The sequence below is a fragment of the Pongo abelii genome, chromosome 11 (genome assembly GCF_028885655.2).
Source record: "Pongo abelii isolate AG06213 chromosome 11, NHGRI_mPonAbe1-v2.0_pri, whole genome shotgun sequence".
NCBI classification, from domain to species: domain Eukaryota; kingdom Metazoa; phylum Chordata; class Mammalia; order Primates; family Hominidae; genus Pongo; species Pongo abelii.
The window spans coordinates 77043417-77067916 of record NC_071996.2 but is presented as its reverse complement, the minus strand read 5'-3'; the positions used below and the strand labels follow the sequence as shown (position 1 = coordinate 77067916).

The following is a 24500-nucleotide window of genomic DNA, read 5'->3' as shown; positions in this document are numbered from 1 at the left end:
AATGAAGGCCTCTCTGATGATATGTCTTCTGAGCAGAGACTTGAGCCTATTGAAGGATACAATTGAAATCTACAATTAACTTTCAAGTTTCTTATCTAGCAGTTTTATCCTCTCCCCTCAAACCCCAACTTATTTCACTACTGGTACCAAAAAGATTCTATTTAACTATACTTTTCACTTCTGTCTCTACTTTTGACTTTCCTCTATCTTGTTACCAGAAAGAGAGAAACACCTAAGAAGTTAAATAACTGTCAGTAAAGCTGGAGGTTTAAGAGACGGGAAAAACTGGGCTCATAGATAATTGAGCTAGAAATATTCAGAAACTAGATAGGTGTTCCTTTAAGGTTATTGAATTTTAAAAGGAAATAAAGACTTTTGGAAAGAAAACAGCAAGGAGTTAACATGTTTGTCCATTTCCTCAGGAGAATTAATAAGGTAAATTTGTCAAGGTATTTATGGTATAAGGACCTTAGAACTGACTTGGCACCATAGTGTTAAATATCTGACAAATATTGCTGTATCTTTAGACATAAACTAGAAGTATATAGTTTCATGCTCCCATAGATTAGTAAGCCAATAATGAAATAGAACTAACATTTCTAACTATGTAGTTTACAGAGTACTTTCTTATATACTTATCTCATTTGGGTAGGGCAGATATTATTATCCTCATTTTCAAATAAGGAAACAGGCTTGCAGAGATTTAATTATTTTATCCCAGGTTATACAACTAGCAGGTGACTGATACCCAAACCTAGGTCTTCTGGTTGCAAATCCTGGGCATTCTCTTATGCCATGCAGTTACATAATGTGCCAGTTCAATTTTCAGAAGACCCAACCAGCCTTGTAATATACTAGTTTCAGAAAAAATCAAAGGGTTTTTTTCCTCTAAAATATTCCATAAAATGAGTAGTAGTGGAAAAAGACCTATTAGAATAGTTAATCTATTGTCATATTGAGGCAGACTTTCCAAATAAAAAATGTAATCAGCCATTTTATCACTGATTTTCTTATGTCCCACATTAAATCAGTGAATCTGGTAATAATCATGTTTCTAGCCATGTGCCAGCCCAAATTTCCCTGATGGTTGTTTGTTGATTTCGAGGTATAATTTTTGTTTTTATGTTTTTGTTTTTTTAAATCACGATAACGAAAGTTCTTGTAAGATTAAGTTGTAGAACATAACTTTGCTAAAAACCAATATATTAGACAAGTGCTTTTTCATATATCTAGACGTTGGAAGGTGTGGTGTAGAACTATTAGGGGTGAGTATCTGCTGCCTGATGAGGTAACTTATTACTGCTGCTGTGCCCATCTGCCTTCTGGCCTTGTTCTCGGTGAAGAGAGAAAGAATACTGTCTCCAAAGAGAAGACCTTTCTGTCTTTTGTTTCCTGGCCTCTCCAAGGAATTCCCACTCTCTTGCTCACAGATAAGCATCGATCATGGGTTATAAGAAATGTCCTTTTTAAGACTGCATTTGTTCCACATCTGTCCAATTTACAGGTAACACAGGAAATGCTGGCAAGGAGAAGACATATAAGTTAATGAACAAAGAAAAAAGATAGTTACGTTTTCTTTTGCTACATACTATGACAACTATAACAGTCTATGACATTACATTAAAATGATGTATTATTACTCTAGTAACAGAATAGTGCATGTTGCAACTAAAAAAGAAGGCTGGACATGGTGGCTCATGCCTGTAATCCCAACATTTTGGAAGGCTGAGACAGAGGGATTCCTTACGTCCAGGAGTTTGAGACCATCCTGGACAACATAGTGAAAACCCTGTCTCTACAACAACAACAGCAAAATTAGCCAGGTGTGGTACAAGCCTGTAGTTCCAGCTACTTGGGAGGCTGAGCCAGGAGATCTGTTGAGACTAGGAGTTCAAGGCTGCAGTGAGCTATGATTGCTACTGTACTCCAGCCTGGGTGACAGTGAGACCCTGTCTCTCAAAAAATAAGAATAAAAGAAGCTCACTGTGTTTTAGAGCAATTCTTTTCTAAAGTACTTTTAAAAATCCAAGTATGAGAAGAAACTAAGAATCTCCCATGGCAAAATGTTGATTTCAGCATATCAGAATGGTTCCCTGCCTCTGTCATTAAAAGATACTAATAGAGCATAGTTAAGTCCTATAATTTATTCTTCAAACAATGCTGATAGCATAAGTACTCTGACTAATCATAATTATGGTCTAGTGCTTGAGCTGTAAACAGAAAGGAAATGAAGCATTTAACTATATGCCATTACATAATAGAATGATCTTATCTGGGTCTTTGTGTTATATGCTAGGGATTGAAACCCTGCAGGAATCAAAATAGGAAGCACAGTGGGTGGCTAATTTTGTCTCTTAGTTCTTCAAAGCTATATAATAACTCCTCATAATGGGATCCCCCCCCGCCCTCCAAGAGCCTTATTTATAAGCATTAATTAATTAGAACTTAAAAATTGATATAATGATTGTAAACCTAATTTTAGTTACTATACTATACCGTACTGCTTTCATGTATATTTTTTCAGGTTTTAAAAACCATCTTCAGATTGATAGCAAAAAAAGCACTGCCAATTTATAGATAAAGATGTAATGTTAATTATGCAAATGAATGGCAGAAGTAGACTGAAATTTCCATGTTGAACCCTATTCTAGTAATTTAACATGTATTTATTTAATCACAATTTTTTTGTGTGTTCCCTCTAGACTACACTTCTTCTGCCTCTGTATGCTTGTTCAGCTGACTTAAAATACCTCAATAGTAACCTGCTTTATAAATATTCGTAATGTGTAAAATGTAAAAAAAGATACAAAATTTCAGTTAGATTTATTGTACAACATGGTGATGATGGTTAATAACAACATATTCTTGAAAATTGCTGAGAGTAGATTTTGTGTTCTCATCAGAAAAAATGATAAATATGTGAGATTATGCATATTTTAATTATCTTGATTTAGCCATTCCATAATGTATACATATTTTAAAACATTATGTACATTATAAATATATATAATTTATATTTGTCAATTAAAAATAAATTTTTAAAAGTAAAAATAAAGTTTAAAAATGGATATAAAAATGGATTCATTGACAACAATTCGATGTAAAGAGCTGTGTATTAGAAAATACATGTTTACTACATCTGAAACTTTTGACGTTCATTGATGTGTTCATACCATTCGCAAGTATTTTCAGATTTTCTCAAGCATTATGCCAGGGACTGAGGGCTATTAAAATGATGCTTTCAAGGAACTTAGAATTTGTTGAGGTGGCACTAGTATGAAACAAAGTACTACAGAATACCAGAGGAGGGGAGATTAATGATGTAGTTTGAAGACTTGGTGGGAAATGTAGTGCCACAGACAGGCCTTAAGTAGTAGGTGAGATTTAGGTAAAAAAAAGGAGATATTAAGAAGTTAGGGGGTGATGGTATGAAGAGCATAAAGAACTACTAATTATGAATGTGGTGGTTGTCTGGTATAACTGTTATTAAACTGGCTGATGGAGTCTTTGCATTAAGGATGGGGTGGATAAGTAAGGGGCCAATTGTGGAGACTGGACTGTGGGTGTTAAAAGAAAGTTTTTTTTGTTTTTTGTTTTTTGTTTTTGCCCAGGCTGTAGTGCAATGGTGCAGTCTTGGCTCACTGCAATCTCCGCCTCCCAGGTTCAAGCAATTATCCTGCCTCAGCCTCCCAAGTAGCTGGGACTACGGGAGTGCGCCACCACACCCGGCTAATTTTTGTATATTTAGTAGAGACGGGGTTTCACCATGTTGGCCAGGCTCGTCTTGAACTCCTGACCTCATGATCTGCCTGCCTTGGCCTCCCAAAGTGCTGGGATTACAGGCGTGAGCCACCATGCCCGGTAAAAGAAAGGTTTTGTAGCTGTTTCTGCAGGCAGTGAGAACCATGAGAAAATCTTACCTTTTGAAAGTTTAGATTTAGATGGTACTGTTAGCAGTGAGTAAAATGGATGAAGAAGGTGGTTGAGAAAATCCAAGAGAGTGTTGGTTGGTAAACACATGAAGTAATCTAATTTTGAGATTTTTGACTAATAATTGTAGTAGCAATCAAGAGGAGAAAATCCTTCCAAAGAAGAAAGAAAGTATGTGGTGAATGGCCAAACATAAAAACTGTTGCTTAAATTTGCACTGAGTTCTTAAAACAATGTAAAGTTCATTATGTGGTAGTGATTAAATGCTAGTGTGCCAGGAAAGTAAATTTCTGGAAAAAGGCATTAATATAAGGGGCTTTGAGTAGATCACAGAACTGTATAGCTGTGTTGTCAAAGGAAAACATGTTATGCATCTTATTGTTGTGGCTGGTTAGGAAAAATTCTGATACTCAGATGAAAACATAAGACTTTTCCAAAATAAATGCTCCATTATAAAAATTGGTGGGCAGGTATGAACATCTTTCTCTTGAGATAAAATATCTCAAGAGAATCAGAAATATAGTTATCTAAAAATAGTTATCAAAAGTACTGCTTTTTGTTTAAAAGATGAAACCTTATGAAACCTGAAAGAAAACCACTAACTTATATAACTAGCATATCTAATTTGGAAACCAGTGGAAAGAACTTATAAAATTTTATGTAATCAAATATTTTTTAGCCACTGCTTCATTTTGGAGATATTATAGATCTTGAATTTACTTAGCTGAGAAAATGGGGATTGAATCTGTTAAAAAAATAGGTTTTAGCTTTTAAGAAAAAGGTGACCTTCTAAAGGTTATATAATCTAGTTATATAACTTCAATGGGACATGTGCATGACATTAACTGAACTTACATATCCTGAGTAAGTAAACAAGTGTATTTTCCTACCTATATCACTTTATCTTAGTGTAAATCGAGAAACCTAATCTTTTACATGTTTTCACGTTTGCCTCTCTCCTTGTCAGCGATTATGGCTGTTCTTTTTTATCTTTCTCAACTTCAAATCAATTATAAATCAGCCTTTATTTGCATTAGATTGTATAATTTCGGGACCCATTGCCAAAAATGTGCTAGAGACCAGTTGTTTACTGAAAGGCCCTAAGTTGCTCTAACAAACTAAAGACTAGGTCACCGACCCTCACATCTACCAGGAAACTGCTAGAAGTCTGATCCCACTCACTCACCTCCCTCATGAGATAAAAAAACACATCTTATGCAGTGGTTAAGTCCTAAAGTCATCTTGTATATTCAAACTCTTGAAAATGCCCACCAAATACAGCACACATACTTTGTCTATATTGTACCATTTTTCATAAGTCTAACACAGCCAGATTTTTTTAGCTAGCATTGTTCTTCAATGAACAGCAGTTGAAATAATTTGTTTGCACTTGGAAACATGCTATGGAGAGCGGGGGAAATGAAGCTGTAGTTTTCCCAAGAGGGTATGGTTGAATTTGTGTTAACTAAATGTGCATTGATGTGACTCTACTGTATTTCCCTCCCAAATATTGTAAGATCCACCTTTCTATCTCTACTCCTTAAGTATCTCCACTGGTCTTCTTTGAAGGCATTCATTCCTTTTCATTCCTCTCAAATGGAAGTTGTTCGTTTTCCCATTGCCAGCACACCACATGAGCAGTGGAAGGTAGGACTGGCATCCCCACAGCTACTGTGGACCATTGCTAGACCATCCCTCTGTTCTGTTGTTAAAAACTACTTTGAGGTTCACGCTTTCCGGCTAGACCACTCATCCTCTCTGCTGTTACCTGCTGACCTCATTCTAGGCATTCCCTCTCATTTACCTTTATCCCAAGTTTTGTCATTATCTTGTGAACTACCATGAAATTCTCTGCCCTGTCATTTCCTTGACCTCCTCTTCTCCAGTGATGTTTTCCTTTACTCCATTTCAGCCATTAAGTCCCATAGCCACATCCTGGACCTTGTCATCTGGAAAATATTTAACTGAGTAGCTCATAAGCTGTTTTACTCTGAACTCCTGCACTTCCAACTGCCCCTAATTCCTAGAGGCCTCCAAACATCTCCCATCTTCATTTCTTTTCTTACACAGCTTGGATTCCACGTCCGTGCTCCTTTTTAGTTCCTGAAATAACTCCTACTCTCTCCTCAACCCTCTGTGATCTGACTTCTGTCTCTTACCACTCCAGTAAAACTGTTCTCTCTGTGGATACCAATAAACACATTTTTGCTATTACTACTTAAATGTTTAGTTTGTCCCTAGATTTTTACTTTGAACTGTTTCTTCTAAAAATTCTACAATTCTGCTCATTTTTGGAGACTAATTTTAACCCTTAGATGGTAAAAATTAGTGAGGTTTAAAAATAATGTGTAAACTTGGTTATCATTTTATAAGCTATATGATATTTATTACGTTTTTCTTTTTTCAGCTTTATTACTAAAATGTACTTTTCCAAAATAGGCTATTTGGGTCATTTTGAAAATTTTAGTTTTATCATTGCTATAAAGTACAGAAAATGTTATATACATAACATATATCTGTATTTCTGTGGTCATCATTTAAAAATCAATATTCTTGTTTTGCAGTTGAAGCTTTATATCAAACTACATACCCAGAATATCTCCAGTACATTTATTTGGTGGCACCAATATCTCTTATGATGTTAAACCCTATAGGGTTTATCTTCTGTGAAATCCAAAAGTGGAAAGACACTCAAAATGCTTCTCAAAATAAAATAAAAATTGTGGGACTCGGACTCCTGCGTGTATTACAGAACCCAATAGTATTTATGGTCTTCATTGGCATCGCCTTCAATTTTATTCTTGATCGAAAGGTACCTGTATATGTCGAAAATTTTCTTGATGGACTTGGAAATTCTTTTTCTGGATCAGCCCTATTTTATCTTGGTCTCACGATGGTGGGAAAAATAAAGAGACTGAAGAAGTCAGCATTTGTTGTACTAATTCTTCTCATCACAGCTAAACTGTAAGCATCACTTATTTAACTTGAGAATTGTACTTTTTGAAAGCTGTATTTAGCCAATTCGTCAGGGGTATGTCTGCAACCATTTTCCCCTTTGAGTATTAATAACCCCTCCTTGTAGAATAGTTGTGAAATAAAGGAAAATGTGATGTCGGTGTAGTGTGGAGAGTCATTTCCTTATTCCCTGTAGCTTATTCTTTCCATTTTACTGTCAGAGGATAAAGATGATGGGTTTCCCTTCAGCTTTTATGTAAAGTTTACTCAGTATCTCCTCATGTCCCAGTTTGACAGTATTTTCAAATAAATTTTGCAGCATTTCTGACTTTTCCCAATCCATAAATATCCTAAAGACAAAAGCATCTTAGTAATAACCAGAACAATAATTTCTAATACAAACTTTTTTCATGAATTTGGGAAAAGCATTTTGTAGTTCTGAGGTTGGCCAAATTTTCTAAATATAGCTAAGTCAATGTGAATGATTATTATCAGCCATATGATCCTGGCTTGCCAAATGGAAAGTGCTCATCAACTTCTTTTTTGTTGTTGTTGTTTTTGTTTTTGTTTTTGTTTGAAACAGAGTCTTGCTCTGTCACCTAGACTGGAGTGCAGTCGTGCGATCTTGGCTCACTGCAACCTCTGCCTCGTAGGTTCAGGCAATTCTGCCTCAGCCTCCCAAGTAGCTGGGATTACAGGTGCCTGCCACCACACCTGGCTGATTTTTGTATTTTTAGTAGAGACGGGATTTCACCATGTTGGCCATACTGATCTCAAACTCCTAACCTCAGGTGATCCATCCACCTCGGCCTCCCAGAGTGCTGGGATTACAGGCATGAGCCACCGTGCCCAGCCTCAACTTCTTAGTTAATAGTTCTTCAGCTTACTTGGTCCATTAGCCATGGAGTTATACTTGATGGTGCAGGTGACATGATTTTACTGCAAGATTATCCCAAAGTACTTGAGGCGTACTTAACTATGGAATTCCCCTCATGTATGGACAGTTATATTCATGAGACCAGTACAACATAACCTACTATTTATATTTTCATAATAATAAAAATAAAGTACTGAAAATTATTTATGGCAATGTTATGCTCTTCAGAAACAAAGTGTTAGTATTGTGGAAGTAATAAGTATAGTTTCAACGATAATGGTATTATCAACTTTTGCTTATAAGTAGAATTTAAATATTCTAATTTTAAAGATTTTGGGGGGGATCTTTGATACTTATTAGATATTTACGTTTTTTAATTAAAAAAATACAGATAAAAGTAGTTCTTTACTCCATCCCAGAGCGCCTTGCTAGGTGCTGCTGTGAAAATGTTAACAATCTTGGTCTTGCTGATTTTAAAGGAGAGCCCCATTTGCTCAACTACTGGGGATTTGCTTGTTCTATGAAATCCTGAAGGATCTGTTTAATAATTGACTCTTCGACAGGTCTGCATTTCACTAGTTTTCTGCTCCATCTCAGTTGTTTTAGTTTCTTTGCTAATTTTTTTTTTTTTTTTTTTTTTACAAAGATGAAGAGCTACTTGAAGATACCTATTTTTCTACAGGATTTTAGAATCTTTTTTTTTTTTTTTTTTTGAGACGGAGTCTTGCTCTGTCGCCCAGGCTGGAGTACAATGGCATGATCTCAGCTCATTGCAACCTCCACCTCCTGGGTTCAAGCAGTTCTCCAGCCTCAGCCTCCCGAGTAGCTGGGATTACAGGCATGTGCCACCATGCTCGGCTAATTTTTTGTGTCTTTAGTAGAGACGGGGTTTCACCATGTTGGCCAGGCTGGTCTTGAACTCCTGACCTGAACTCGTGATCCACCTGCCTCAGCCTCCCAAAGTGCTGGGATTATAGGCTTGAGCCACCATGCCTGGCAGGATTTTAGAATCTTATTAAGCAATGTTGTTATTAACTGAACCATTTCAACCCCTAATCATGATAAAGTTCGGCTTTTTTTTTTTTTCTTTCCAAACCAGGAGTTTCTGTCTCTCTAGAATACTTTGAAAGAAAGAAAAGGAGTTTAGTAATTCTCTTGAAAGAAGTTTTTATGCAGATTGTCAACCTTCTTTCTTTGAACATTTCAGTAAACTGATAGAGGAAGCAAGAAAGTAGCTAGAATTGCAACTTTTACCATCTTTTGGCAAAAAACAAAAATTATTTGTAGAACCAAAAAAATCTTTTTTTCCCTCCTAATCCCTGATGTGTGAGGTATTTCCAGAATATTGTTACACTTTAAATGGCTCCAAGTTGAATTCTTGATTTTTTCAACAAAATGTGCCCAGGTAGACATGCACAGAATATGTGCATGCTAATAGACATACCTTCTGGGCAGGAGAACCTGATGCCAAATTCACCAGAGCAGCCTGCTACTGGGGAAAACCATGCTTTGATATCAAGTAAATGATGTTTTTCTTTTTTCTTCAGTCTAGTGCTGCCACTTCTGTGCAGAGAAATGGTGGAACTCTTGGACAAGGGCGACAGTGTGGTGAACCATACAAGTTTATCAAATTATGCATTTCTCTATGGTGTCTTTCCTGTAGCACCAGGAGTGGCTATCTTTGCAACACAGTTCAACATGGAAGTAGAAATTGTATGTATATAGTACTTTCTAAGTTTGATGGTGTGTTTAGTAGAAAAAAATTTTAAATTCTTTTTTAAAAATGAAAAAATAGAGACGACGGGGGTCTCACTACGTTGCCCCAGGCTGGTTTCAAACTCCTGCCTTCTGCCTTGGCCTCCCAAAGTGCTGGGATTACAGGCGTGAGCCACTGTGCCCAGCCCATTTTTAATTTCTAAACATAGAAAGCAATGTTGTTTTTTATGAGGCCCAGCACTTTGGGAGGCTGAGGTGGGCAGATCACTTGAGGCCAGGAGTTCAAGACCAGCCTGACCAACATGGCAAAACCCTGTCTCTACTAAAAATACAAACATTAGCTGGGTGTGGTGGTAGATGCCTGTAATCCCAGCTACTTGGGTGGCTGAGGCACAAGATTTGTTTGAACCCAGGAGGCAGAGGTTGCAGTGAGCTAAGATTGCACCACTGCACTCCAGCCTGGGTGATAGAGCAAGCAGCATTGTTTTTTATGAGAATTTGATGTCTATAAGCTATCTCATTATAAGAAATAGGCATCATGTAACATAATGCAACAACAGTCATTTAATCTGGGGTCTTTAGTCAGCCATGACTTTTTTTTAATTAGTTTTTTTAGTTTTAACTATTTTATTTCTGTACTTAGACTGAAACCTAAAAATTATCTACAGAAAGGTAACTTTGAAATTTTGAAGAAAAAAATGCCTATTTTATCATTGATAATTTCAAGCACCAGATGCAAAATACTGCATAATCAACTGCAGCAGATAGCTGAAATCAATTGACACCAAATTATTAACAGTGTCTAAATGTATTTTACGTGGTATCTACAGCGTCAGAGTAAATGATTTTTAAATATAATACAAAGGAACTAAGTTGTTTAATGGAGGTCAATTCTGTTATTTAATCTGTAAAATAAATATTTGCATGGTAATTTTCTTTTTTTGAATTCCTTTTCTTTTTTGCCATATAGTTTGTGAAACAGGTTTATTTATATCATTGCTATGGTTTACTTTCTAGAACCTAGAGGATAACTAACCATCAACAGTAAATTTCTAGTATTTATTATGCATAAATATAAATTAAGCATAGATTAGAAGAGGAACCAAGGTAACTCAATTGTATTTTGTATTAAGGATTCTCAGAAAGGGGAAGTATGGTATTGGATAACATGCTGGATTTTATAATGTCTTTACTGTGTCTCATTTTTATTTTAGAATGCTTTAGTGTGCTGTCGTTATTTAAAGTTTAAAACACTGTTTAATTGAGATTGTAACTCCTCCGTTTGATTTCATTTTTGCAGATAACCTCAGGGATGGTGATAAGCACGTTTGTGTCTGCTCCCATCATGTACGTTTCTGCCTGGTTACTGACCTTTCCCACTATGGACCCAAAGCCGTTGGCATATGCCATCCAGAATGTTAGTTTTGATATAAGTATTGTCAGCCTGATCTCCTTGGTAAGTACGTTGCATCCCAAAATGAATGGAAACCACAGAATGAGTTTTGAGAATAGATTGTTAATAGAAGGGATTTAAAAATCTAGTTTCTTATGAAATAAAGAAAGCTAAAGCCTGCCCATAAAATATAATGTCAGCCTTCTGATTAACTGAGTTTTGTTTTTCCATTTGGGAGTTAGAGTTCTATAGCAGACAAGACATGAGATTTAGTCAGACCTGGATTTTATTCCTGGCCCTCTCACAAATTAGCTGTATGTCTCTGTGGAGTTACCTTAACCTCTCTAAATTTCTGTTTTCCAGCATAAAATAATGATGATAATTTCATATATTTCCATGGGTTTTTTAAGGGATTACATGAAATAATATATGTGAAAAGCATTCTGCAAATGTTGAATCACTATAGAATTCCTAGGTGTTCCAGAATCATGGGGTCAGAAGGTATCCAACCACCTATTTAATGTTAATTAAACTTTTGGTTACTTCTCAAACTGAATATATCTAACTAAAATTAAATAATTAAGTATATGACAGCTAGAGTATCTTACGGATCAAATGGCCTATTGAATTCATGTTAGTAAAGCTACAGATATTCTGGCTGAAAAAAAAGACAATGTGTACAGTTAAAGGAGGTGGGGGTGAATATGTATATTGGTAACAAATAAATGTGTGATTAATTTTAAAGAAATTCCACCTCTGTCACATATTCTTAAAATCTACTACACCCATTCATAACAGGGCAGTTTGGGGAAAGAGACCATATACATTTCAGTTGGCAATGAGGAAAGAAGGAAGTCAGCCAGGGTACTTACCTGCTACTATGTCGGTAGAATGGAAACCCAATCCTTTAAAATATGAGGAATGTGATCTGGCACTGTGGCTCACGCCTATAATCCCAACACTTTGGGAGGCAGAGGCAGGCAGATCACTTGAGGCCAGGAGTTCGAGACCAGCCTGGCCAACATGGAGAATCCCCATCTCTACTAAAAATATAAAATTAGTCAGGCATGGTGGTATGCATCTGTAATCCCAGCTACCTGGGTGGCTGAGGCACAAGAGTCACTTGAGTCTGGGAGGCAGAGGTTTCAGTGAGCCGAGTTCGCACCACTGCACTTCAGTGAGACTCTGTCTCACACACAAAAAAAGAATAAAAAATGAGAAATGTAAGATGATTAATCTTAAAGGTGGGTGTTATGTGTTGTTTGAAGTAAAACAGCCTGGCATTTAGATACCCCATGAGACAATATGGTGCAAATGGAAAAGGAAAAAAACTTAGAATAGTGCATCATTATAACTATCTCCCACTAAAACTCTTCCCCTGAATAGTTGTCTGTGACCCTGTGTCCCTCCCCAGACACGGAAGGTAGGCATAGTTAGAACATGGCCCTGGTCAAGGGATTAGCTCTTTTTGTTGAGACAGAGTCTCCCTCTGTTGCCCAGGCTGGAGTGCAGTGGCATGATCTCGGCTTGGCTCATTGCAACTTCTCCCTCCTGGGTTCAAGCAGTTCTCCTCCCTTAGCCTCCCAAGTAGCTGGGATTATAGGCATACACCACCACACCCAGTAGAGGTGGGGTTTCGCCATGTTGGCCAGGCTGGTCTCGAAGTCTTAACCTCAAGTGATCCGCCTGTCTGGGCCTCCCAAAGTGCTGGGATTACAGGCGTGAGCCACTGCACCTGGCCAAGGCATTAGTTTTTTTTGTTTTGCTTTGTTTTGTTTTGTTTTGTTTTTTGAGATGGAGTCTTGCTCTGTCACCCAGGCTAGAGTGCAGTGGCGCAATCTTGGCGCACTGCAACCTCCGCCTCCCAGGTTCAAGCAATTCTCCTGCCTTAGCCTTCTGAATAGCTGGGATTACAGGCACCCGCTACCATGCCCAGCTAATTTTTGTATTTTTAGTAGAGACAGGGTTTCATCATGTTGACCAGGCTGGTCTCGAACTTCTGACCTCAGGTGATCCACCTGCCTTGGCCTCCCAAAGTGCTAAGATTACAGGCGTGAGCCACAATGCCTGGCCACATTAGTTCTTAAAGACCCTATAATTTTTGGAGAGTTAATTTATTATGGGATCTCTCCATGCTTGTTATTTTACATTGGTTATAATAATTTACCTTTTTGGAACCAGACAGATTAAATAAAATATTGGAAATTCTTTCCAAACCAAGACAAAGAGGGTTATTTAAAGAGGCTAATCATTGTGTTATTTAATAAGTAATTATAAAGATTAAGAAACATGAATAACTTTTGAACCTTTTGTCTTCAAGATCTGGTCTCTGGCTATTCTTCTTTTGAGTAAGAAATATAAACAGCTTCCTCATATGCTTACGACTAATTTACTCATTGCTCAGGTTAGTAAAACTACTGATATTTAGAACTATGTTTTTCTAATGGATTATTCTACTGTAGAGGAGAAAATAACTTTGCTAGTTTTTTCCAGTTATGAAGTCAGAAGTATTACCAAATGCAGTCAATTACAGTTTGATTACAATTAGTATATGCCTAACATATTTAATATTGCAAAATGTCTTAAACTATCTAAAGTTGAGGCTAATAATGGCATTTGATGATAACTTTGCATTTTTTAATAGAAACAATTTAATCATTAATAATTGAACTCTTTCACAATCTCATTTTTCTAATTAATCTTTGCATGTCTCAAATTATAATGGAAAGAACTTCAGCAATTTTAATGTAAGCCATTACTAAATACAGGTATAAAATTAATATTTAGAATGTAGTCATCTGTTTCAATTGAATATGTATATTGTCAAAGGTTCTGGTATAAAATGGATTTTTAACATAAAGTTTGAAGTTTTAGTATAAGTAGTGTGTAATACTTGATAATTATTCCCCCAAAATTTTAAACGAATAATTATATTTGCCGTGAATGAAAGATGAATATGGCTGGCTTAATTGGAATTTTCTGTTGTAGTATTGAATTATATGGTTTTCTTAGCTATTTACAAAGCCTTTTGATAATTTTTTCCTTAGTCTATTGTCTGTGCTGGAATGATGATATGGAATTTTGTTAAAGAAAAAAATTTTGTTGGACAAATTTTGGTGTTTGTTCTATTGTACAGCTCCCTCTATAGCACCTACCTGTGGACAGGTGAGTTGGATTATGAATGAAAATTGAGATCTGTTCCCCACCCCGCCCCATTCCTAATAGCCCTGAGCTTCTAGTGATCTATTTGAAGTCTGGTAGTACAGGATCAAGGCATGCACTGAGGCAGATCAGCCCACCCACAGAGGCCATCGGCAAAGCTGAGTTCTGTTTCCTAATGTACTCTATTCCTGCCTGAGCTTAGGGCCTTGTCCAGTCACATGGTCCTTTTCCCCAGGGCCTGTGGCTCTAGGCTGCTGTCAGTGCTGCGCCCTTTTGGAGACAAGAGGGAAGATACTGAAGGCAGATGGAGAAAGGAGGGAATGGGAAAGATGCGTGAGGTGTGTTCCAGAGCTCACTATCGAGTCCTGCTGAACAGGGAAATTCTGGCTCTGACTCATGCAAATTACTTAACTTTTGAAGCCTCAGTTTCCTCATTTGTAAAACTAGGTTACAGCACCTTACAGAGTTACTTTGAGGACAAAATGAAATGTGAGTATTTATGTCTGGTACATGGTAGGCACTAAACAAATGGAACTATGTTAGTTATTAAATAGAAGGATTAGAGGTAATAAGAGAAGAAGAAAACTAGGGGAATAAAAAGGCATGGAAATAGAAAAGATCCCAGTGAGAAAGACTGTTTCTCATTTCAACTGGCTCCAAAAAGGATATTCAAAATGTTGTAGCACATTGCTATTTTGAAGTATAATATTTATGTGGATGCATACATTCTGATATGTTTGTGAAAAATTCTGTTTGGCTATTTTGTATTCATCCTACAAATTGGAACCTATAAAATGGCACATAAAAGGAAATAGTAGAATGGTAGGAGGCAGGTGTCAGGAAGTGGCCACAAAGGACGGACCTTTGATTTCATGCCTTCAGGATCAAAAGCAGGTCCCATCTCAGTCAACAGCCTTTTGAAGTGAAGCAACAATGTGGTGAGGAATCATGGAATGAAAAATTCAGCACAAACAGAAGATGGTTTGTGCTTCTTAAAGGCAAGTACATCTTGCACAGCATGACTTTTTATGCAATGTCAAATTAAAAGAGTCTAAAGACTTTATATTTCAAAATATCGATGGACCAACTTGATGTCTAATAACTAGGCTTATTCAGGTTAACTTTATAATCAGAATAAGAGAGCAGCAACTAGATCAATCAATTAAAATGTCCTAAGTCTCTCTGAAACCCTCTTCAAGCATGCACGCCAAAGTCTATTCAAAGAAGTTGTTCTGAATTCCCAAAACCCAATAAAGGTGCCCTTTAACCATCAGACTATTATGGTATGACAGAATTTTAGACCTGAAAATGTCATTTTAAGTCATCCCATTCCATCATTTTTAGTTCTACTCATTTTCATACCATCCTCACAATTTTTGCCGTATCTGCATACTACTTGTTCTTTTTTCCTTAAAATCCATTTACTTTTTTTTTAAACTTTAATCAGTTGAGCCTTATATCAGTAAAATCCCAGGTTTCATTTGCTAGTTAGTTTTTTTCAAATATACATTAAAATAAACATATAACTAGTCAGAATACTTTCACCTTTGTGACATCTATAATCTCTACACCTTAGGAAACACTGGTCTAATTTAAATCCTTCATTTTGCAAACTGAGAAATAGGCCCAAAAAGTTAGACTGATTTAGGCAGGAGCTCTCACAGCTTCTTCAGTGAGAGATCCAGGGCTAGCAGGATTCTGCCTGTTTGTATATAGTTCTTTTCACAAGGCAGGAGTGATGCACATTAGAATTTTAAAGACTGCCTTTGCTACTGTAACAAAGATGGCACCCTTTTGTGATTGGTTACTTGTTTCCCTGGCACTGCAACTATACAGTGTACAAATGGATTGAGGGAGGAAAAGTGGTAAAGAAAACCAATTCTCAAGGACCTCAATGTCAATTTATATTAAATCTAGCACAGTGTTATTTAATCTGGACAATCTTAAATCTAGGCATGTATTCTTTATATACAGCTAATACGCAATTCTAAAACCAAAGCAAATTCACAGATTCTAGTCAAACAAAACCACAAACCCAGTAATTCTAATCAGCAACATTAATTAACACGACAAAGGATCTTGTTTTGCTAATGTAAATCATAGCTTGAAACATAAAATGGAACTCACTGCTATGGCTTTTTTGCCTTGCCTTTACTTCCATATGTGGGGTTTTGACCTTGTTATCTCACTGATATTCTTTCTTCAAACTACCATTTCATTTGGACTGTGTGTTGTAATATCATTTGGCCTTCACTTGACTCAAACTTAATATAAAACCCATTGTAAGCTCTGGCCAGGCACAGTGGCTCATGCCTGTAATCCCAACACTTTGGGAGATCCAGGCAGAAGGATCGCTTGAGGCCAGTAGTTCGAGACTAGCCTGGGCAACATAGTAAGACCCTCTCTCTATAAAAAATTTGAAAATTAGCTGGGCATGCTGGTACATGCCTGTAGTCCCAGCTACTCAGGAGGCTGAGGCAAGAGGATCCCTTGAGCCCAGAATTTTGAGCTGTGATTGTGCTACTGTACCCCAACCTGAGTAACAAAGAGAGACCCCCATCTCTAAAATAAAATAAAACTAAACTCAATGTAAATTCTGAAATCATGAGACTGCACGTTGGTTGCAAGGTGGATACACAGCTGACTACCATTGAAAAAAAGAAAAAGAAAAAAAAAAGACTTAAAATTTCTCATAGAAATTCCCAGATCCTGAAGAATATGTCTTAGGCACCCTAGGGGTCCACAAAACTGAGTTTGAGAAACTGATTGAAGAAAGAAAGAATTTAGCTTGTGTCAAAAGGCTAGGTTTCTAGTCCCACTCTGCCCTCTGCTGGTTGTATGACTTGGGCAAACCCTCATTTCCACATCTAAGGTGCTAATTTAAAAATAGAGGTCCCTTTCAACTTTAAAGTTCTAAGATCCTATAACTATGTAGAATTTATTAAATAAAATGTTACTTGCATACATAATTACATATAAGTTGTAAGGAAAGTTCAAGAACTTCAAAACATTTGTGTTTGTATTAAATTCAGAGTGTGTTTGTATTAAGCGCTATCATTACACTTAGGGCGTTTTCTAAAAACATAACCTGGCTAAGAGTTGCCCATACTTCTTAGCACCAGAAGAGGGGGATGTTTTTAGTTTTAGAATTGTTCTGTATTCAATTAAAAAATGTTTTTCAGTTGGGCACAGTGGCTCATGCCTATAATTCCAGAACCCTGGGATGCCAAGGCAGGTGGATCACTTGAGGCCAGGAGTTCAACACCAGCATGGGCAACATGGTGAAACCCATCTCTACTAAAAATACAAAATTAGCCTGACATGGTGGTGCACACCTGTAATCCCAGCTACTCATTTGGCTAAGGCATGAAAATTGCTTGAACCTGGGAGGCAGAGGTTGCAGTGAACCAAGATCATGCCACTGAACTCCAGCCTGGGCGACAGAGTAAGACTCTGTCTAAAGAAAAAAAAATGTTTTTCAGTTATACTTAGATTCCAAACACATGAATCAAAACAATATAATGATTAGGGCTTTTGGAAAGAAATACTTCTCCAGATGCAGTGGCTCATGCCTGTAATCCCAGCACTTTGGGAGGAAGAGGTCGGAGGATCCACTGAGCTCAGGAGTTCAAGACCAGCTAGGGCAGCATAGTGTGACTCTGTCTCTACAAAAAAAAAAATCTTATTTAGCCAGGCATAGTGGCATGTGGCTATGGTCCCAGCTACTCAGGAGGCTGAGGTGGAAGGATCACTTGAACCCTGGAGGTCAAGGCTGCAGGGAGCTGTGATCACACCTCTGCACTCCAGCCTGGGCAACAGAGCGAGACCCTATTCAAAAGACAAACAAACAAAAACCAGAGAGAAAATAAAATATATCCTCACAGATAAAAAGAATTGAGTAAAGAAACAATATATGAGGGAAACAATGAATTATTTTGAATTAAAACTTGCTTCAAAATATTGAGGATAGCATTTATTTAGAAGGAATAAATTCTAAAGCAAAAACCACAGACTACTATGAAATAAGCTTGGTTTAAAAAAATAAAAAGGAAATAAAGTTTCATGAAGTCTGATCAATGTTGAGTAACTGTCTCTCTTTCAATCTTCTTATTCTTAGGCCTTCTAGCAATTTCTTTGTTTCTTTTGAAAAAGCGAGAGAGGGTACAAATTCCTGTTGGAATCATCATAATATCTGGCTGGGGGTAAGTTGGTAGTTCTCTGTTTGCTTACACCTTTCCATATACACAGCTACTATTCATCCTTTCTTTTTCTCTCCCAATATCCCTTGTGATTACAGAATTCCTGCTCTCCTTGTTGGTGTTCTTTTGATAACTGGAAAACACAGTGGAGATAGCATTGACTCAGCCTTCTTTTATGGAAAAGAACAGGTGGGAAGAGTTTACTGGCGGTTCTGTTCTTGAGAATGTCTCTTTTTAGCTTGTTATGTGCCTTGCTAGACTTACATTAAAATTAACTTTGAAAATCTATTTCAATTTACTGCATATCAGATTGGTGATCCTATATCACTTTGTCTCACCTAGAACATTAACATTTTACATGTCTAAGTCCATTTTTAGCTGAAGATTTCTAAATACTTGAAACTTATTGAATATTCTTAATCACACTTAGGAATTGTGTTTCCTCTGCTGGAGAAAAGAGTGATCAATTTAAAACCATTTAATAAGTTAGCAGTAATAATAAAGGTCAGATTCTTGACTCTTAATCCTATCATAAATATAAATTTCAGGACAAAACGTATCTAGGAAAAATATTCTTGAAAAGCTATAGAGTAGGTGGCTTGTGGGACCTGCAGAATTCTTTAGGGGTGGAGTCCAAAGATGTGTTTTTAAAAAGTCTCTCCACATAATTTTGATTTCTTACTCTTTTTTTCTGTTTTGCAATTTTCGATTTTATTGTGTTTTTGTGAGAATAAATAAGATCATACATATAAAAGATTTAGACTAGTCTTGGCATCTGGTTAGTGCTCAATAAATATTAGCTGTAATTATTTTTAATATCATTACCATAAAAACATCTTAGTGACTGAAGTATGCGTGAATTATATGTGAAAGTGAGCAGAAACTTAGGAGTAAAGAAAACATCGGAGAGAAATCATTTAGATACCTTGTAAAGGAAACCAGTGGCTGTGTTGGTAACCAATTGTTATACAATGAAAGAAGCATATAAAACCTTGTGTAACTACAAGCAAACCCTAATTTCTCTCCAAGTAACTTACATTCCTTATATACACTTACCTTTTTAAAAGAGCCACTGTTCTAGAGTATTTAAAACTGTGGAGATATATTGTCCATTAAAAATGTGCCCTAAGATGGCCGGGCACGGTGTCTCACGCCTGTAATCCCAGCACTTTGGGAGGCCGAGACGGGTGGATCACGAGGTCAGGAGATCGAGACCATTCTGGCTAACATGGTGAGACTCCGTCTCTACAAAAAATACAAAAAATTAGCCAAGCGCGGTGGCGGGCGCTTGTAGTCCCAGCTACTCGGGAGGCTGAGACAGGAGAATGGCGTGAACCTGGGAGGAAGAGGTTGCAGTGAGCCGAGATTGCACTACTGCACTCCAGCCTGGGTGACAGAGCAAGACTCCATCTCAAAAAAAAAAAAAAAAAAAAAATGTGCCCTAAGATTATCAAGATGAAGTTGTGAAAAGTGGCCTGATATCTTTTTTTCACGTCGGCAGATGATCACCACAGCAGTCACCCTATTCTGCAGCATCCTGATAGCTGGCATATCCCTCATGTGCATGAACCGGACTGCCCAAGCAGGAAGCTATGAAGGTTTCGATCAGTCTCAGAGCCACAAAGTGGTGGAGCCTGGAAATACTGCTTTTGAGGAGAGTCCAGCACCAGTAAATGAACCAGAACTTTTTACAAGCTCTATTCCAGAAACAAGTATGATCTTTTTAATTTTATTTTTATTTATTTGAGACAGAGTCTTGCTCTATCATCCAGGCTGGAGTGCAGTGGCATGATCTCAGCTCACTGCAACCTCCGCCTCCTGTGTTTAAGCGATTCTGCCACCTGAGCCTCCAGAGTAGCTAGGATTACAGGTGCCTGCCACCACACCCTGCTAATTTTTGTATTTTTAGTAGAGATGGGGTTTCGCCATGTTGCCCAGGCTGGTCTCGACCTCCTGAGCTCAGGTGATTCACCCGCCTCAGCCTCCCACAGTGCTGGGATTACAGGCGTGAGCCAGCCTGATCTTTAAAATAAGGAAACTGCTACATGCCTTTATAGCATGTATCCTAAATGTTTTGTTTATGGGAAACTTCCTTGAACTAGTTTGAATATCATGAGTACTTGTCAAATGAAGAATTTGAATCATAGTCAACAAACTTGCTTGTAAAATTATTCATTAGATTTTTGTTTATAAGTCTTATTGTGAGTATACACTTTTGTTAAATCCTAAAACTTCCCTGGACCTGAGAATATAGAAAAAAGTAACAACTGAAGGAAGGCCCTAACTAGGAAACTAAGCACATACATAAGTTAATTTAACAATATTGTATCAGGCAAGCACCATCAATAATATGAACTAAAGGAGGCCTGTTTGAAGCCAGATTAATGATGTAAGTCAGTTTTGGGCAAACTATAGTCCATAGGCCAAATCTGGCCCACCACCTGTTTTTGTGTGGTACACCAGCTAAAAATGTTTTTTTTTCTTTGTTTGTTTATTTATTTATTTATTTTTGCCACAGAGTCTCGCTCTGTTACCCAGGGTGGACTGCAGTGGTGCAATCTTGGCTCACCGTAACCTCCACCTCCTGGGTTCAAGCAATTCACCTGTCTCAGCCTCCCCAGTAGCTGGGACTACAGTTGCACACCACCACGCCTGGCTAATTTTTGTATTTTTAGTAGAGATGGGGTTTCACCATATTGGTCAGGCTGGTCTAGAACTCCTGACTTCAGGTGATCCACCCGCCTCGGCCTCCCAATGTGCTGGGATTACAAGTGTGAGCCACTGCACCCAGCCTAAAAATGTTTTTTACATTTTTAAAGGGTTGAAGAAAAATTAAAAGAAGACAAATATTTCGTGACTCTTAAAAACTACATGAAATTTTAATTTCATGTCCATAATTTTTTTGAAACATAGCCATGCTCATTCATTTATATATCATCTATGGCTACCTTCATGCTATAATGGCAGAGTTGAGTCTTTGGGGCCTATACTAAGGCAGTAGGTATTGGATAAACTTAGTATACTAAGGCAGTAGGTATTGGATAAACTTAGTATACTGCCTATACTAAGGCAGTAGGTATTGGATAAACAGGAGAGGCCAAACTCAGGCAAAGTTGTATTGACAGGGTTTGGTAATTGATTAGAAGCTGGGTGAGGGCTAAGAGAGAAACTGAGAACAACTTCCAGAAATCTAGTTTAAGTGAATGTATAATTGTGGGTATTACCTAAGAAGGAGAATTCAGAGAGAACAGAATATGTAGGGGAAGATAATGAGTTCAATTTGACCCTTCTAAGTTTGAGATGCATGAGACACCAAGGATTCATTTTAGTTTCTCAGTGTACCTCTTAAAATGGGATGCTTAGATCTGAATACAGCATTCCAGTTACCATGGTCCTAGAACACAGTAAGCATTCAATATTTGATGAATGCTTGTTGACTGAGTGAAGAATAAAGAGAATCATTCCTGTCCTTACTTAGAAAAGAAACTTTTAATTCTGCCTAACATTGCATTAGCTTACTCTGATGATTTCATCTTGAATTTATGAGCAACTAAATACCTGCATCCCACCCCGAATACATTACTGAACAGTTTCTCTCCAATCCTGAATTTTTGCATTTGGCTTTTAAAAGTCTAGGACAAAGCTGGGTATGGTTGCTCACACCTGTAACCCCAGCACTTTGGAAGGATTGTGAGCCGAGGAGTTCACGACCAGCCTGGGCAACATAGTGAGACCCTGACTCTACAAAAAATAAAAAATTAGCTGAACGTGGTGGTACACACCTGTAGTCCTAGCTACTCAGGAGGCTGAGGCAGGAGGATTGCTTGAGCCCAGGAGGTCAAACTGCAGTGAGCCATGGTCACGCCACAGAAATCCAGCCTGGGCAATAGACGTGATCTTGTCTTTAAAAAAAAAGTCTAGGCCTGGTGCGGTGGCTCACACCTGTAATCCCAGCACTTTGGGAGGCTGAGGTGGGCGGATCACAAGGTCAGGAGCTCAAGAGCAGCCTGGCTAACATGGTGAAACACCATCTCTACTAAAAATACAAAAATTAGCTAGGTGTGGTGGCGGGTGCCTATAATCCCAGCTACTCCAGAGGCTGAGGCAGAAGAATCACTTAAACCAGGGAGGCGGAGGTTGCAGTGAGCTGAGATCGTGCCACTGCATTCCAGTCTGGGCAACAGAGCAAGACTCTGTCTCAAAAAAAGTCTAAGACAGGACTTCAGTATTTGCCTAAGCCTATCAGGACTGAGATTTCTTTGTGTCTTATTTGTAATCAAATATATTAACTTATTTATTTTATGGTGCTTCTCTTCTCTTCTCTTCTTCTCTTTTTTTGAAACAAAGTCTTTCTCTTCTCTTCTTTTGAAACAAAGTCTTTCTCTGCCTCTCAGGCTGGAGCGCAGTGGAGCAGTCTTGGCACACTGCAACTTCCACCTCCTGGGTTCAAGTAATCCTCCCTCTTCAGCTTCCCAAGGAGCCGGGTCTACAGGTGTGTGCCACCATGCCTGGCTAATTTTTTTTTTTTTAGTAGAGGTGGAGTTTCACCATGTTGGCCAGGCTGGTCTCGAACTTCTGACCTCAAGTGATCTGCCCGCGTCAGTCTCCCAAAGTGCTGGGAATACAGGCATGAGCCACTGCGCCTGGCCCAGTTTTCTTTTTTAAAAGAAATAAAACTTACCAATAAAGTCAGAATGTTTGTTAGAATCTTTCATTCCTGTTAACTCCAGAAGTAACCACTATTATGAATTTGGATTGTATCCTTCTAGAGCAGAATTTTACTATACTTTTACAATATGTGTGGTTTTCCATCAATAATATATAGTATTTTTATATACTTTTACATTTTTATATAAATCTTATACTGTAGTTGTCTTGTTGCACTCAATATTGTTGAATTCATTTTGTAGACGTAATCAATTATATGCATATACCAAATTTTATTTATTAATTTCCTTACTGATGGATTAAGTTGCTTTAAAATATTTTGCTATTAGAAACAATGCTGTAATGAACAGCTTTATTCACATCTCCTTGAGTATCCATCAAGATACATCAAGATTATACCTAGGATGCTGCTGAGTGCAGTGGTTCACACCTGTAATTCTAGCACTTAGGGAGGCTGAGGCAGGTGAATTGCCTAAGCTCAGGAGTTGGAGACCAGCCTGGGCAACATGGCAAAACCCATCTCTACAAAAAATACAAAATTAGCTAGGCATGGTAGCACGTGCCTATAGTCCCAGCTACTCAGGAGGCTGAGGTGGGAGGATCACCAGAGCCTGGAAAGCAGAGGCTGCAGTGCGCCAAGAGTGCACCACTGCAGTCCGGCCTGGGAAACAGAGTGAGACACTGTCTCAAAAAAACAAAAAAAATTATACCTAGGATGGTAATTCCTGGGTCACAGGAAATAGGTAAGTTCCCATGGCTTTAATGTGAACCCTTTGTACTCTGTTCCTAATGTTGCATCTCTAACGTGACCCCTTTATACAGATCCAATCCCAGATTTCCTGCTGTCTACACATATATTATTTACATCTCAGCCAGGCGTGGTGGCTCACACCTGTAATCCCAGAACTTTGGGAAGCCAAGGCAAGCAGATCACTTGAGGTCAGGAGTTTGAGACCAGCCTGGCCAACATGGTGAAACTCCATCTCCACTAAAAATACAAGAATTTGCCAGGCTGTGGTGGCAGACGCCTGTAGACCCAGCTACTCGGGAGGCTGAGGCATGAGAATCGCTTGAACCCGGGAGGCAGAGGTTGCAATGAGCCAAGATTGTGCCACTGCACTCCAGCCTGGGTGACAGAGCGAAACTTCATGTAAAAAAAAAAAAAAAATTATTTACATCTCTTTCTGAATATGTGGCCAGCACTTGTTCTCTTTGTCAAATGTACTGGAGCTTTTTAAACAATTATCTTTCTTTTAGTGGTTCCATCATTCTTTAGAACTTACCAGCTCAGCAACACCTCTGCTGTTTCCCCTTGAGGTGAATTAGCCACTCAGGGTGTGCAGTTCTCCCTCTGCAGGGTCCCCCTCCTCCCACTGACCTCCCATCTCCCAACTTGGGCCTCCAGTCTCTCTGCTGCATTCTTGTAATTCCCTCCTAACTGAACTGCCTGTTTCTTGTCACTCTGGTCCAGTCTGTTTTATAAGGGAAATGGCCAAATTAACCTTCCTCACGGAGTTCTGGCCACATCAGGCTCCTGCTTCAGAGGCTGCAAGGGCCTTGCAGTGCCTATGATGCCCAAAGCGCTGCACGTAGTGCCCAA

The 24500-nt window shown here is 38.1% G+C and overlaps 1 protein-coding gene across 4 annotated transcripts in view; it reads left to right on the top strand.

Annotated features, from left to right (window-relative positions):
• GPR155 (G protein-coupled receptor 155) overlaps positions 1-24500 on the top strand; it is a 52765-nt gene that overhangs the window by 6938 nt on the left and 21327 nt on the right. For all 4 annotated transcript variants that reach the window (XM_063712456.1, XM_054548642.2, XM_063712457.1 and 1 more), the window contains 8 exon segments: positions 6495-6894; positions 9310-9475; positions 10779-10934; positions 13192-13275; positions 13919-14036; positions 18151-18235; positions 18331-18421; positions 19734-19944. In XM_063712456.1, coding sequence (XP_063568526.1) covers positions 6495-6894; positions 9310-9475; positions 10779-10934; positions 13192-13275; positions 13919-14036; positions 18151-18235; positions 18331-18421; positions 19734-19944 — 1311 coding nt within the window.